Source organism: Eubalaena glacialis, chromosome 8, assembly GCF_028564815.1.
Source record: "Eubalaena glacialis isolate mEubGla1 chromosome 8, mEubGla1.1.hap2.+ XY, whole genome shotgun sequence".
NCBI classification, from domain to species: Eukaryota; Metazoa; Chordata; class Mammalia; order Artiodactyla; family Balaenidae; genus Eubalaena; species Eubalaena glacialis.
In genome coordinates, this window is record NC_083723.1 from 114920961 (window position 1) to 114938382 (window position 17422).

The 17422-nt window shown below is 35.3% G+C and overlaps 1 protein-coding gene across 1 annotated transcript in view; it reads right to left on the reverse strand.

Annotated features, from left to right (window-relative positions):
• KDM7A (lysine demethylase 7A) overlaps positions 1–17422 on the reverse strand; it is an 85853-nt gene that overhangs the window by 33752 nt on the left and 34679 nt on the right. Inside the window, exons 2-3 of the mRNA XM_061198807.1 lie at positions 6351–6436; positions 1412–1529 (exon numbers count right to left, since the gene is read on the reverse strand). Of these exons, the coding sequence (XP_061054790.1) occupies positions 1412–1529; positions 6351–6436 (204 nt within the window). The remainder of the gene's footprint in view (positions 1–1411; positions 1530–6350; positions 6437–17422) is intronic.

Sequence of the window (17422 nt, forward strand, 5' to 3'; positions counted from 1 at the left end):
CGGGGTAGATAACCCCTTCACTTTATTTTATACACTTCCGTATTAATCACATTAAGTATGTATAATTTAGTTAATTATTGTCACCCTGCCATGGTTTTAAATGATGTGGCGGTTTATGGAGTTACATTAAATAAAACCAAAGACCTTTAATTAATGGTAAGTACAGTGTGGACACTTGTGACCGCCTCTGTAACCTGCTCACATCTGTGTTTAATACTTCGGCCGAGAAGCCACAGGAATCACTGGGCCAGGATTTTTAACACTACACTTTTGGGTTACAAACCTATTTTAAAACATGAAAGCTAAGGCTCCTCTCCCTGAAAAACTCACATTCACATGTCAACATGTCAACTGTTCATACAATTTTAGGAAACTCACAAGCCTCTCTGAAGCCAGCCCATAGACCCTGGCTGAAAACTCTGGCCCTAGGCTCCAAATCAATCAATGAAAATAAACAGACATTTCTCCAATGACTTTGAAACTGATAAAGGAGAATATTTGAGAATAAGGCCTTTAATATCACAAAAATCACGTGGAAATCACTGTGTTTCATATTTTTTTTTTTCTCTCAGTACGTGAGGGAGCCAACAGTAGCTGCTTATAATTTATGTTTCTGTTTAAGGGAGGGGAATGGCCAGGTATCCTAAAGACTATGACGAAATAGCAAGAGTTTTATAGTTACAAGATCTGAAATAATTCCATAATAGGCTGCAGGTGATATTGTGATTGAAATTTAAATTGTGCTTCCCCTTTTTAACAAGCCTGGATACGATCTCGTGTAAAAAGCCTATTAAGCATTATCACTTTAAATAGATGTCAGGCAGCGAGTAGGAAATGATCTAAATTAGCATGGTTAAATGCTGTATAATGCTTTTGACGTTTGTTCTTTGAGCCACAGATAACTCAAATACTTTCCATTATCTTTAAAAAAAAAAAAAAAGCCTACTCCTGTTGCCACCAGACGCTAAGCAACGGTTGTGGGGACTTCTGGCAGACGTAGGGTGGAGGCAGATAGGAAAATAACATTAGAAAAAAGCAAGAGTATGAAAATAGGTGTAGGTGAGGTGAAGGAGAAAGAGAAGCAGCAGCTGCACAACATAAGGAATGAAGCACGGGAATAAGTGCCTTAGATCCGTGTCTTTCAAACTTTTTGGACTGAGACCTACAGTTAAATACATTTTTACCCAGTAATCCAGTACACATGCACATAACAAAGCTTCCATGAACCTATGCTTATTTACTATTACTTGCAATGTACCAATATTTTCTATTCTGTTTTACTTTCAAAAAGTAAAAAGCTGATTAAGAATAATAATGGCTTGTAACCTGAAGTTTGAAAATGCTGCTTTAGATAATGTCACCTTATTGGGTAACATTTTTAAATGTTCTTTGGTCATAAGAGGTTTCCTACCTTGGGAAGACTCGAGAACGTAACTCCTTCACAAAAGTTCTAGTTCCAGCCTGCACTGGTTTGGAACCATCATCAATTTCTGTGTAGTCGTGCCTGTGCCAGTTCCTCCTCTTTTTCACTGGATTTTTAGAAGATTAAAAAAAGAAAGCATTTTTGTAACTGGTGGTACTATGTACTTTCTATAATCATTATAGTCTATATAATCAGAAACAACAATTGTCAAGTACCATAATACTCACATTTTTTAATGCATTTCTAAGGCTGAAGAAGTAAAATTTAATGCTGCAATTATAGGCAATTAACTGTGGGTTTTAAAAAATCTTTTCATTTCAAAAATGATTTTAAAATTAAATCAACAAATTCAAATTAGCAGATTGAGCCTTTTATAATATCCACATTTACACATATAAAATCTCACAATTATTTAAAATCATGATTTTCACTAGAACATTAGGTCATAATACGATTTTTATGGATCATCCAAATCATCCCCTCAGGACAGGGCCTTTGATCCCACATCGGAAATCTATTTTAACAGCACAGTTCCCTTCTCTTTTATGTCAAGATTTATTCCCAAAATAAGCATGGTTACACTGACACAAAGAATAGCAGGTGACGGCATCATAACGAAAGGAGGACAAGTAAGATGACAGAATGAATAACGTATGGTCAGTTCTAACGCTCAGATCCCGTGATTCTACGGCTCTGGGAGGCTACAATCTTGAATAAGCACAGCAAAACCAAAACCAGGGCACTTGGCTTTGACTCCTAGTTTAGTTATAACTTGCTCTGCAACCTCAGGCAAATCTCTTTAACATGTCTATAACTTACTTAGAATGAATCAAAAAATAAGGTGGATAGACAGTGGGATAGTTACACAGACAGATATGAGATAAAGCAAGTAATGTCAAATGTTAATAGTGGAATCTAGATGGTGGGTTTAGAGTTACTCACTGTGAAATTCTTTCAACTTTTCCTGTATGTTTGAACATTTTCATAATAAAACCTTGGGGGAAGGATACAACTCTACGAGTCTAAGTTATTTCAAATCCTTCTCCTTACAAAGATCATAATAATAAAATAATGCTGCATCCTCATATGGATAAGAAGTCACACTAAATAATCAATAGGGGTGGAAATCAGGCTTATTCATATCTAGGAGTCTAAAACAAGATTCTCAAGTAATTTATGGCAGTCAGACCCCCAAGATGGAAGAGAGTAAATCCCGTTTTTTAAAAATGTCATGGAAAAACTGACAATCATTAAGCAACCTTCCTAGAAAATATCATTAAGGTGTCCTTTGTGTGTTACTATTTTTTTTTTTTTCTCACTTAAAATCAATTCTAAAATTCAAGGGTATTTCATTCCAGGCTTTTTTTTCCTACAGATATATAGATACATAACCCCATTTTATTTTCAACTGGGATCATGTTTATCTTGCTTACCTTTCTTATCATGGGCATTTTCTCCTTATTAAATATTCAAAAACAATTTAAAGGCAGCCTAGAATTTTAAGACGTAAGTGTAGATGCATCTTTAAATAAAGATGAAATTAATATTAATATTTATATACATAAATCTGTTTCTTGCTACATATTGCAAACCTGCCTCCAGAAAAGTGGTAAGTAACTCACATTCTTACCAATATATACGAGCAGCCTATTTGAAAGCCCCAGGTCAACAGTGGGAGGGAGGGATGGAAAAAGGGAAAAAGAGAAAAAGAGGGAGAAAGAACAGACTGCCCATTTGAAAATAAACAATGATGTTACACTGTTTTAATTTTCATTTTGGCGTAACAGATTAGAATTCAAACAGATTTGGGATTGGACAGCTATGGGCTCAAACTCCAGCTCTGCCAAATAGCTACATGAAAGACCTAGTAAGATAATTTTTCTCACATCAAGGTGTTACAAATATCAAAGGAGATACCATAGGTCTAGTCTTTCTTAGCATAGTGCCTGCGGCAACCAATAAGCTGCCAGTTACTTTTCTTTTCTTTTAAATGTGCTGACTTGCAGGCTGTTAACAGAAGGCTACACTGTCCTGTTGGGCCAACATCCTTAACACATAAAATCAGCCGCTGCAAGAGCTGACTGAATTTCTTAAAGGAAGGAGGCCAGTGAAAGAATATTTTAATAGGGAATGGAGAGAGAATTTTGAGTTTAGGTTGCATGTGCCTGAGGAGCACTGAGAATATGTGTTTAAGTATCAGGCTGGTTTTTTTGACACTGGACCTCGAACAGAGTTCTTAATTCCCATTAAGAGGGTAAAGTCTAAATTCACCATATTTATGGATATTATACTGTCTCAATGGTATCTGTAGTAAGGATTCCTGGGGAGCTCTCAAAGAAACAGGAAATCGTTGGTGGCAAGCAAAAGAGGCTTAAGACCAAAAGGTATGACCCAAATTAGGGGCGAGGGTGAGGGGTGAGGGGCAGTGGAGCCTTAAATCAAGATAAAACAGATTCCTGGATCTTGGGCATTTTCCTAAAGGGTACTTAGAGTTGGACTTTTGCCCAGAAGACAGCCAATGCCTGATCTTATGTTATTCAAGGATGAGAAGCATATGAAGGGGCAAGTAACAGTCAAGCTTCTCTCTGAAGTATTGTTATTCAAAGTGCAGGTCCTGATCCATTATGGATTGTGAAGTCAATTTAGTGAGCATGACAAGCTTTTAAAAAAATTAAATCATATAGGAAAAAAGAAAATAGAGTGCATTGCATTTAGTAGTGTTTTCTTTTTTTTTAAGTATTTTTTTAAGATTTTTTTTTTTTTTTAATGTGGACCACTTTTAAAGTTTTTATTGAATTTGTTACGATATTGCTTCTGTTTTATGCTTTGGTTTTTTGGTTGTGAGGCATGTGGGATCTTAGCTCCCCGACCAGGGATCAAACCCACACCCCCTGCATTGGAAGGTGAAGTCTTAACCACTGGACCGCCAGGGAAGTCCCTGCAACAGTGTTTTAAACACTACATTATTCTGATTCATAGTAACCCCTTTAACATTTCATGGAAATTAAATTCAAATTATTTCATTTTGGGGTTATTTACTTAAATTCTAAATTGAAACTTACATTTTAGTTCTGTTTCCCTTCTTGACAGAACAACCCAGTATTATTTATTTCCTCAAAGAATTACACTTGGTCAATAATTACTTCAAGTTATATACTACATACTTCAGTGCTACCCAAAATAAGAACCTTTAAAAACATTTATATTAACAAATTAGTCAATTACACGTGTAACAATTCTACCAATTTGCTAACTTCAAATTTTATACTGCGTAACTAACAAAAAGGATAATCTGTATTTTACAAAAAAAATTTTAATACATTCATATAGCTTAAATTGTTAAATCTCTTTGAAAGAAACTGATAAATTATTAATATTTCTAACAAAACAGATAAGCAGTCAGTTGCTCCTAAGTCTCTTTTGAAAAAATCACTTGCCCATAACCTCAGAACAAAATTTCTATTTTAAAAAATATTAGGAAAAAGGCTGCATTCAAAATAAAGAGGTTGTATAGGCTACCTACATCTGACCCAAGTGTGTATCAAGGTATGTTCGGGAAAAGTTCAGTTCTAAAATGACTAAGTCTACAGTTTTTCTCTTTAATTTTATGAACACAAAAAAGCTAGCATGCAGTCTAAATTTTTAAGAAAAGAAATAGTTACAATCCAAAGGCTTTAAAATCTCTTCTCTACTGTCATATTTGTACAACAATTAATATTCCCATCTATTCCTGTAAAGCATCTGTAAAAGGCTAACAATAATATCATTTTGTATGTGTTGTTGGTGTACTCCAGAGGACGCGTGAGCTTCCCTGCCCGTGCCCTCACCCCTCAAGAAGAGTGCAGGCAAAGACTTGGTCTGGCCTCTGCCTTCTGTGGGACGGGGACTGTGGGGAAGTTGCTTCCATCACAGAGGATAGCTGGGCAGGACTCTAGGCCATACTCAATAGCATGACTTAATTCGGACAACAGAAATAGTACTTTAGCATATCAGTGCCCTAATTTTCTCCTAAAAGTATAATGCACATGTGTGCATTAAAGTCTTATCCTATACTGTTCACTGTCACAAATAGTACTGGAAGATTTTTTCTTCTTCTTCCAGTTTTATTGAGATATAATTGACATACAGCCCTGAATAAGTTTAAGTTATACAGCATAATGATCTGACTGACATACATCATGAAATGATGACCACAATAAGTTTAGTGAACATCTGTCATCTCATGTAGATACAAAATAAGTGAAATAGGAAAAAAAATTTTTTTCCTGTGATAAGAACTCTTAGGAGCCACTTTCTTAACAACTTTCATAAAGAACATACAGCAGTGTTAATCATATTTATCATGTTGTACATCCCTAGTACTTATTTGTCTTATAACTGGAAGTTTGTACCTTTTGACCATCTTCATCAAATCCTCTCCCCCATCCCTGCTTCTGGTAACCATAAATCTGACCTCTTTTTCTATGAGTCTGTTTATTTGTCTTTGAAACATAAATGACCAACAACACTGTGTTAGTTCCTAGTACACAACATACTGATTCAATATTTCTATACACTTCAAAATGATCACTATGATAAGTCTAGTTACCATTCTTTTTTTTTTTAATTTATAGAGATAAAAACAGCCAGAATCAGAAAAATTTTACTTTATTACACTTCGCAAATTGAAAGCTTTGAAAATATGTATTTGAGTTTGGGGGCTTTGCACTGGCAATTAAGAAGGATAGTATTTTTTTCACTTCATGTTTTGACTTGTTAAATAAGTTATTTAATAATTCAAACAAAAACTGTATTCTCAATATCTTCAGAAAAATCTTCCTTATAGTTCTTGGTGGGTATAATATAAATAGTCAGAGTATCATTAAAGTATTGTCATGTACATATTAAGTTCTAAACTTCAATTTTTATTTAAGCTTCTAGTACTTACTCAAGGAGGAACCACATAGAACTGCACAGTTGGGACAGTGATATAGGTCAATGTCAACAGCATGATGTTCTTCTACTCCAACACAGCTAAGATAAAGAAAAATAAAGCCAATGTGTAAGTAAGGTGAAGATTTTCACTTAACTGTAACAGATTGGTTAGAATTTAGCTGAGAAATGTACAACCTCACCAATAAATTTTGTAAAGTACAGAAACACATGCAAGAATAAATTTTATTCTCTTCCTTACATACTTGCTGAATAATTGTGGGGTTGAATACGTGGGAAGTGATTCACTATTAGCAGCAGTAGAGACAGCAGAAGTAACATAATTATAAACCATAACACCCTCAAACCATTATGTAAATACTACCTGGTATGGACTAAATGTTTGTGTCCCTCCAAAATTCACATGCTGAAGCTGTACACTCCTGTGTGACTGTATTTGTAGATAGGGCCTCTAAGAAGGAAGTAATTAAGGTTAAATGAGGTCATAAGGATTGGGGCCTTAATCCAATAGGATTAGTGTCCCTATAAGAAGAGACACCACAGAGCTCACATACCCTCTCTCTCTCCTCTCTTCTCTCTTCCTCTCCTTCTCTCCTCCCTGAGCAGACTAAAACACCACTTAACTTTAAAATATGGCTGTCATCAGCAGAGGTGATTAGTAAATTTGGGTAACATCACTGACATGGTGAGAGTACTGAGTCTTAACAGTTCTGCTTTAGGTCTCATATCCCTAATTAACCAGTTAAATTAGTTTGAGGCACTGTATCTGGAATACTCCATATCATGGAGCATACAGCAGTAGCACTTAAATAAAAATAAAGTTTAAGGGAACCACCTAAGAACTGATAAAACTACATAGTGACATCTTGAAAACAGGAGTAGTTCATCAAAGAAAGACCACAGCAGCTTTGCTCACTTCCCAAATAACTTATTAGGGTAAAAATTTATACATGTTTGTACTCCCAAAAAGTTTCAGAACAAAAACACAACCACAACTAGTACTTGAAAAAGAACCAAAGCAGACCTAACACAGAATTTTGGGGCATCAGTTGACAGGTGTAACAGTGGAAGAGAAAATTAGTGAAATGGATGACAGTCATATTATTCAGAATGTAGCAGAGAGAATAAGATGGTGGGAAATACAAACAAGACTGTAAGAACCATGAAGGATAAAATGAAAAAGTGTATAACATACTTTTAACCACAGCCTCAGAAGGTAAAGAGCGAATAGGGGTAGAAGCAATATTATGAGCTAACAGTTACAAATTTGCAGAAATAATGAAAGACACTGATCTCCAGATTTAAGAAACCCAACGTATCCCAAGCAGGATGAATAAAAAGTCTGCATCTAGTCACATCATAGTAAAACTGCAGAAAAACAAAGTCAGAAAATTTCAAAGCCATAAGAAGAAAAAAGCACAGATTACTTGCAAGGATGAGAGACTTCTCAAAGCAATAATGGAAACTGGAACACATTAGAATATCTTACATGTGCTTAAAGAAAATATCTGCTAACCTAAAATATTAACCTAAAATATTAATAAATATTAACCTAAAATATTAATAAATATTAAAATATTAATATTGAACCCAAGCGTTCAATACTCAGTTAAAATGTGTTTCAAGAAGGAGGGGGGGTAAGTATTTGTACAACCAAAAACTGAGAGTTCACCTCCAGCCAACCCACAGTAAAGAAAATGCCAACAGATGTACTTCTGGCAGAAGGAAGATGATCACAGAGAGGTCTGGGATGCAAGAAAAAATGGAAAAGCTAAGAAAAGTAGAGTAATAAATATGTGGGTAAATTTATACGAACACTGACTACATAAAACAAATAATGTCATGTGAGGTTTAAATATATATATAAAGAGCTAAAACACATGACAATAGCAGCATTTGAGTCAGGAGAGGACAAATGGAGTTACAGGGTCCCAAGGCACTTATACTAGAAGGAAAGAGAAGGTAATGATTACTGTTAGACTTCAATAATAATGAGTTGAGGACCCCTATTATAATTTCTTGGGAGACAACTAAAAGAACAGAAACAGAGAGCATAGCTCCCAAACTAGTTGGGGGCAGAGGGTGATTAAAAAGAGGAGGGGAGGAAAAAGAGAAAAAGAAACAAAAAGACCAAAATAAGGTATAAATTCAAATATATCAGTAATTATATTGTATGCAAATGGACTAAATGCTCAAGTTAAAAGACAGATTATAAGACTGGACTTAAACAATACAACTTGCTGGTTATAAGAGACATAAAACAAGGATACAGAAAGACTGAAAGTAATAGGATGGGCAAATAAATACCACAAAAATAGTGATCAAAAGAAAGTACAGCTATATTAAGCAACACAGAATCTAAAGCAAAAAACATGAGATAAACATGTTCACTTTATAATGATAAAAATTTCAATTCACCAGGAGGACAAAACAGTAGTGGAGATTTTGACAATTCTCTCAGTATCTGATAGAATAAACAGGCAAAACAAAAATCTATGAAATATACAAGATTTGAACTGCAGGATTAAAAAAACATGGCCTAATGAACATTTATAGAATCTTACACCCAACATCCATAGAACACACATTTCTTCTCAAGCACACATGGACTATTCGTAACAAGTGATCATACACTGGGCCACAATCAAATTTGAAGGTCTGAAATCAGAAATTCTCTGGCCACAGTTCAAGATAGAAAGCAATGACAAAAAGTTAACTAGAAAATCTTCATGTGTTTAGAAATTAAGAAATAATATTCTAAATAACCCGAGTCAAAAGATAAATCATAATAAAGGCTAAAATTAATGAATAAACATCTACCTCAAAAAGTTACAGAAAGAATAGCAAAATAAACCTTAAAAATACAGACAGAAGGAAAACTAAAAGAACAGAACTGATGACACAGAAAACAAACATACAATAGAGCACTGAAGCCAAAAATTGATTCCTTGAAAAGACTTGTAAACCTCTAGCAAGCTCAAGAAAAATGAGATAAAACATAAATAAACAATGGTAGGAATGAAAAGAGGGAGGAAACTATAGATTCTATACATGCTAAATGCAAAAGAGGGTATTATGAACAATTTTATGCTAAAAGATTAGAAAATATAGGTAAGACAGGCAAACCTGGGTCACAAAGAAAAAAATATTTGAATAGTCCTAAAATTGTTACTTATATTAAAAATTATCCCCCCTCCAAAAAAAAAAAAAAAAAAACCCCAGGCCCAGATGGCCTCACAAGCAAGTTCTAGCAAATATTAAAGGAATAAATAATTCCAATATTATATAAAATTTGCACCAGCAAGTAGGAAAAAAAGACTTACTTCCTAACTCATTTTATGATAGCATGACCTTGATACTAAAACTTGGAAAGGATGATACAAGAAAGGAAAATTATAAGTCACTCTCATTTATGAGCAAAGATGCAAACAGCAAGTTTGGTCTATCTCAGGAATGCAAGGTGGTTTTAACACTAAAAATTTTAATCTGCGAAATCTGCCACATTGACAGATTAAAAGAAAAAACCATATGACCATTTAAAAAGAAGCAGGACAAGTATTTGATAAAATTCAACATTTACTTATGATTAAAAAGCAAACAAAACCCCTTAGAAAATTAAGACTACAAGGATACTTCCAAAATCTGGTAAAGGGTACTTATAAAACTCCTATGCAAATAACATGAGAGCAGTCTCTTTGAGATAAGAACAAGACAAGAATGCCTGATGCTACCACTTCTAATGAAACTTATCCTGGTGTAGTAAAATAAGAAAAAGAATTAAAAGGTATAGAGATTGGAAAAGAAAAAACAAAGCTGCTATTGCAAATGCTGTGGTTACACATGTAGAAAATGAAAAAGAATCTGTGGATAAATTACAAAAATCAATAAAGGGGCTTCCCTGGTGGCGCAGTGGTTAAGAATCTGCCTGCCAATGCAGGGAACACGGGTTCGAGCCCTGATCTGGGAAGATCCCATATGCCGCGGAGCAACTAAGCCCGTGAGCCACAACTACTGAGCCTGCGCGTCTGGAGCCTGTGCTCCGCAACGGGAGAGGCCACGACAGTGAGAGGCTCGCGCACCGCGATGAAGAGTGGCCCCCGCTCGCCGCAACTGGAGAAAGCCCTCGCACAGAGACGAAGACCCAACACAGCCAAAAATAAATATAAATTAATTAATTAATTTAAAAAAAATCAATAAAAAGAAAGGTTGCTAGATACAATAGCAGCACATAAAAAGTAATCATATATCCATATAGCAACATTATAAAGCTAAAAAATGAAATAAAACACCATGCACAAATGCAGAAAAAATGTCAAGTATGCTGGAATTTAACAAAAACTATGCAAAGACCCCTTTAAGGAGAATTATAACACATTATTAAGAGACTTTAAAGAAGACCTAAATAAATGGAGATATACATCATGATCATGGATTTGAAGTGTAATATGTAAAGATATTAATTCTCCTCAAATTGATTTATAGATTCAATTTAATCCCAGTCAAAATCTGTAGAACTTGACAGGCTGATTGTAAAAATGATATGGAAACATAAAGAGCCAAGGATACGTAAGGCATTCTTGCGGGGGTGGGGGTGGGGGGGCGGAAAGAAAAAAGCAAACTCTCTACCAGGTATCAAGACATATTTTAAAGTTGTAGGAATGAAGGTAATACAAAACTGATGCAAGAGCCCCCAAACAGACCCACGCATATGTGGACACTTATGCAGCAAGGACAGACTTTTCTGTAGGAGGTCCTGAGACACCATTTATATATCTGTATGGGGAAAAAATGAAATTAGACACCTATCTCACAACATAAAAATTTATTCCAAAATAGATTAGAAACACGCATGAAAACACACGTGAAAGGAAAACTACAAAGGTTGTATAACATAAAATCAAAATATCTTTATGACTTTGTGGTAGGAAGTGTTGTCTTAATCAAAACATAAAATGTACTATCCATAAGGGGAAAAACTGGTAACTTTAATTATACTAAAATATATAGTTCATTAAACTATAAAGAATGAAAGGATAAGCCAGAGTGGGAGAAGACGTTACAAGAGAGATAACCACCAAAGGAATTATACCCACAGTATAATAAACTCCTACAAATCAATAGGAAAGGGGAGGGGAGGGGAGGGGAGGGGAGGGGAGGGGAGGGGAGGGGAGGGGAGGGGAGGGGAGGGGAGGAGAGGAGAGGAGAGGAGAGGGGGAAAGAAGAACCCAGTAAAAAAAAAAAATGAACAAAAGATGTGACTAGGCACACAATAAAAGGAAATACAAGTGACTGATATACACATGAAAATATATGTAACCTCATAAATAACTGGAGGAATGCAAACTAAAACCACAATATGCTCACCATATTGGCTAAAACTAAAAAGTCTACTGATACCAAATGTTGAAGGTGATGGGGAGCAATGGAAACTCATATACCACTGGCTGGAGTAAATTTGGTACAGCCATTTTGGAAAACAATTTTGTAAAAGAACTGAAGAATCCTATATTCTATGACCAAGCGATTCCTCTTTTAGGTACATGTACCTTAGAGAAACTCATGCATGTGTGCACAAGGACACTATGCAGGAAAAGTTACAGAATCATTATTTCTAATAGTCCATCAACAGTAAAATGCATAAACTACAGTATATTCTCACAATGGAATTCTGCATAATAAAAATGAAAGAACTATAGACCCATGCAATAACTGAATGAATTATATGAATGTCAGTATTATGTTAAAAAAAAAGAGACAAGAATATATACAATGTATTCTATTTATTCCTAAAGTTTAAAGCGAGGCAAAGCTGAAGTACAGTGTTTAGGGATTAAACTATAAAGAAAAGCAGAGATAGATCATAACAGTAGGATCGTAGATTCCTCTAGGGAGTTGTGATCTGGAAAGGATTGGGGGGAGGTGTCTGGATCCTGGGTGCTTGTTATTACAAGGGTATATGTTTTATAATCATTCATTAAGTTATACATTTATGTTTTAGACATTTTTCTGTGTTCTTTCACAATTAAAATACTTTTAAGGATAAAATTCTATCTACAATCATATAAAAAGATTAAGCAAACAAAAACCTTGTATTAATCTAACAACTACAGCAAAATATCAAAAACAATGTATCTTAAAGATCTGTGGATACCCCAAAATAAACCTGTTCTCATTTGAGGACTCCAGTACAATTGCTTCCATAATGTCTTTGGGAGTCTAAGTAGAGATTGATGCCATCAAGACAAAAAAAAAAGTCAAAACCAGTTGTCAAAAATAACATGATATTTCCATTTGAATATTCAATCCCTGTAACTGAATCAAGTACTTGCAATTTACTTCTATAGAACTGAAATTTCTTTGGTTTTATCTGTCCAATTTAGATATACTTCATTTATTTCCACAGAAAGCAAAGGTGAATATGCTAATTGTTTAAAAAGTTTTTTTAACTGAAAAACTATCAATTTCCAATCCAATAAAATAAACCTTATGCAAAATTTTTTACTTATTTATACACAACCTACTGGGTCTATGGTTTTTTATAAGACACCCAATAGGGTTTCTGTAACCCAAAGAAAAGGTTAAGAATCACTGGATAATGTATTCAACACTTCCCAATTTCAAAACTTACTCACAAAGCTACAGTAATCAAGACAGTATGGTACTGACATGTAGATCAATGGAACAGAATTGAGAGTCCAGAAATAAACCCTTACCATTTAGGATCAACTGATTTTCAACAAGGGTGCCAAGATCATCCAATAGGGAATAGTCTTTTCAACTAATGGTACTGAGACAAATACATGCAGAAGAATGCAGCCACACACCATATATAAAAATTAACTCAAATGGATCATATACGTAAATGTAAGACCTAAAATTATAAAACTCCTCAAATAAAGTATAGGAGTAAATCTTCATGGCCTTGAATCAGAAAACGGTTTCTTAGATCCAGCACCAAAAGCACGAGGGACAAAAGAAAAATAGATGAATTGGATGTCACACTACAATCTGAAGGCTTCTGTTTTCTCAGCTTAGTTTAGTGTGAGATAATCAGCCGAGTCTGGAAAGTGGTAGAGCAGTGTGAGGAAACGAAATACAAAATAGTTGATCTGAGGAATGAAGACCAAGAAACAATAACACTGCTAGGTAGCACTGAGACTCTACCTGAGGTCTGTGATAATGAATTCCAAGTGAAATCATCTCTGCACAGCTGTGTGATTGTTTTCATTTTCTCAGCAATGTTCAACCATGTGGCGCAGGCCCAGAGGAGGAACTTGGGTCCATCCAGAGTTGGGGTTTTGCAGGCAAAGACTAGAAAGGGAGTTGAGGATATTTACCAGGGAGATAATACAATGATGAACCATGAAAGCAAAACTGGACAAAAGGGGCATGAAGACAGAAAAAGGTAGTGAAAGATGGCGAGATGGTCTCAGGGGGTCTCAATGTGTTCTTAGCACTGACTCAGTGGTAGGCCTTGAACAACTGATCTGTAAGGGACAGAGATGATGCTCCAAGAGTGGAATGTTCAGAATTTAAAGTTTCTGAAGTAGTGTAGTCTATGACAGTGATAAGGTACAAGTGTAATAACAGCAGGTTGCTAAAATGGAGCAAAGAAAAGGGTCACTGGAGGTAAGTGAGAAGGTATCTCTACATTCAGTGAAACAATTCCAAACCACACTTCCCTGACTTTGGAAGTGAGGTTCATTAGGTGTCAGTAATAGGTGCTACTCTGACCAGAACAGAAACTCAAGACCACAGAAGCCAACTTCACACTTCTAGAAATTCGTGGTTTGTCTCGTCATACCTTGACTATGGCCACATTCCTTATGCTTAAAAAGTGATGGTTGAGAAGATGCAAGAAATGATTAACAAAGACCTAGAAGAATTAAAGAACAAACAAACAGAGATGACCAATACAATAACTGAAATGAAAACTACACTAGAAGGAATCAATAGTAGAATAACTGAGGCAGAAGAACGGGTAAGTGACCTGGAAGACAGAATGGTGGAATTCACTGCTGCGGAACAGACTAAAGAAAAAAGAATGAAAAGAAATGAAGACAGCCTAAGAGACCTCTGGGACAACATTAAACGCAACAACATTCGCATTATAGGGGTCCCAGAAGGAGAAGAGAGAGAGAAAGGACCAGAGAAAATATTTGAAGAGATTATAGTCGAAAACTTCCCTAACATGGGAAAGGAAATAGCCACCCAAGTCCAGGAAGCGCAGAGAGTCCCATACAGGATAAACCCAAGGAGAAGCACGCCGAGACACATAGTAATCAAAGTGGCAAAAATTAAAGACAAAGAAAAATTATTGAAAGCAGCAAGGGAAAAACGACAAATAACATACAAGGGAACTCCCATAAGGTTAACAGCTGATTTGTCAGCAGAAACTCTACAAGCCAGAAGGGAGTGGCATGATATACTTCAAGTGATGAAAGGGAAGAACCTACAACCAAGATTACTCTACCCAGCAAGGATCTCATTTAGATTTGATGGAGAAATCAAAAGCTTTACAGACAAGCAAAAGCTAAGAGAATTCAGCACCACCAAACCAGCTCTACAACAAATGCTAAAGGAACTTCTCTAAGTGGGAAACACAAGAGAAGAAAAGGACCTACAAAAACAAACCCAAAACAATTAAGAAAATGGTCATAGGAACATACATATCGATAATTACCTTAAACGTGAATGGATTAAATGCTCCAGCCAAAAGACACAGGCTTGCTGAATGGATACAAAAACAAGACCCATATATATGCTGTCTACAAGAGACCCACTTTAGACCTAGGGACACATACAGACTGAAAGTGAGGGGATGGAAAAAGATATTCCATGCAAATGGAAATCAAAAGAAAGCTGGAGTAGCTATACTCATATCAGATAAAATAGACTTTAAAATAAAGAATGTTACAAGAGACAAGGAAGGACACTACATAATGATCAAGGGATCAATCCAAGAAGAAGATATAACAATTATAAATATATATGCACCCAACATAGGAGCACCTCATTACATAAGGCAATTGCTAACAGCTATAAAAGAGGAAATTGATAGTAACACAATAATAGTGGGGGACTTTAACACCTCACTTACACCAATGGACAGATCATCCAAAATGAAAATAAATAAGGAAACAGAAGCTTTAAATGACACAATAGACCAGATAGATTTAATTGATATTTATAGGACATTCCATCCAAAAACAGCAGATTACACGTTCTTCTCAAGTGTGCACGGAACATTCTCCAGGATAGATCACATCTTGGGTCACAAATCAAGCCTCAGTAAATTTAAGAAAATTGAAATCATATCAAGCATCTTTTCTGACCACAACGCTATGAGATTAGAAATGAATTACAGGGGAAAAAGCATAAAAAACACAAACACATGGAGGCTAAACAATACGTTACTAAATAACCAAGAGATTACTGAAGAAATCAAAGAGGAAATCAAAAAATACCTAGAGACAAATGACAATGAAAACACGACAACCCAAAACCTATGGGATGCTGCAAAAGCAGTTCTAAGAGGGAAGTTTATAGCTATACAAGCCTACCTAAAGAAACAAGAAAAATCTCAAGTAAACAATCTAACCTTACACCTAAAGAAACTAGAGAAAGAAGAACAAACAAAACCCAAAGTTAGCAGAAGGAAAGAAATCATAAAGATCAGAGCAGAAATAAATGAAATAGAAACAAAGAAAACAATAGCAAAGATCAATAAAACTAAAAGCTGGTTCTTTGAGAAGATAAACAAAATTGATAAGCCATTAGCCAGACTCATCAAGAAAAAGAGGGAGAGGACTCAAATCAATAAAATCAGAAATGAAAAAGGAGAAGTTACAACAGACACCGCAGAAATACAAAGCATCCTAAGAGACTACTACAAGCAACTTTATGCCAATAAAATGGACAACCTGGAAGAAATGGACAAATTCTTAGAAAGGTATAACCTTCCAAGACTGAACCAGGAAGAAGCAGAAAATATGAACAGACCAATCACAAGTAATGAAATTGAAACTGTGATTAAAAATCTTCCAACAAACAAAAGTCCAGGACCTGATGGCTTCACAGGTGAATTCTATCAAACATTTAGAGAAGAGCTAACACCTATCCTTCTCAAACTCTTCCAAAAAATTGCAGAGGAAGGAACACTCCCAAACTCATTCTATGAGGCCACCATCACCCTGATACCAAAACCAGACAAAGACACTACAAAAAAAGAAAATTACAGACCAATATCACTGATGAATATAGATGCAAAAATCCTCAACAAAATACTAGCAAACAGAATCCAACAACACATTAAAAGGATCATACACCACGATCAAGTGGGATTTATCCCAGGGATGCAAGGATTCTTCAATATACGCAAATCAATCAATGTGATACAACATATTAACAAATTGAAGAATAAAAACCATATGATCATCTCAATAGATGCAGAAAAAGCTTTTGACAAAATTCAACACCCATTTATGATAAAAACTCTCCAGAAAGTAGGCATAGAGGGAACCTACCTCAACATAATAAAGGCCATCTATGACAAACCCACAGCAAACATCATTCTCAATGGTGAAAAACTGAAAGCATTTCCTCTAAGATCAGGAACGAGACAAGGATGTCCACTCTCACCACTATTATTCAACATAGTTCTGGAAGTCCTAGCCACGGCAATCAGAGAAGAAAAAGAAATAAAAGGAATACAAATTGGAAAAGAAGAAGTAAAACTGTCACTGTTTGCAGATGACATGATACTATACATAGAGAATCCTAAAACTGCCACCAGAAAACTGCTAGAGCTAATTAATGAATATGGTAAAGTTGCAGGATACAAAATTAATGCACAGAAATCTCTTGCATTCCTATACACTAATGATGAAAAATCTGAAAGAGAAATTATGGAAACACTCCCATTTACCATTGCAACAAAAATAATAAAATACCTAGGAATAAACCTACCTAGGGAGACAAAAGACCTGTATGCAGAAAACTATAAGACACTGATGAAAGAAATTAAAGATGATACCAACAGATGGAGAGATATACCATGTTCTTGGA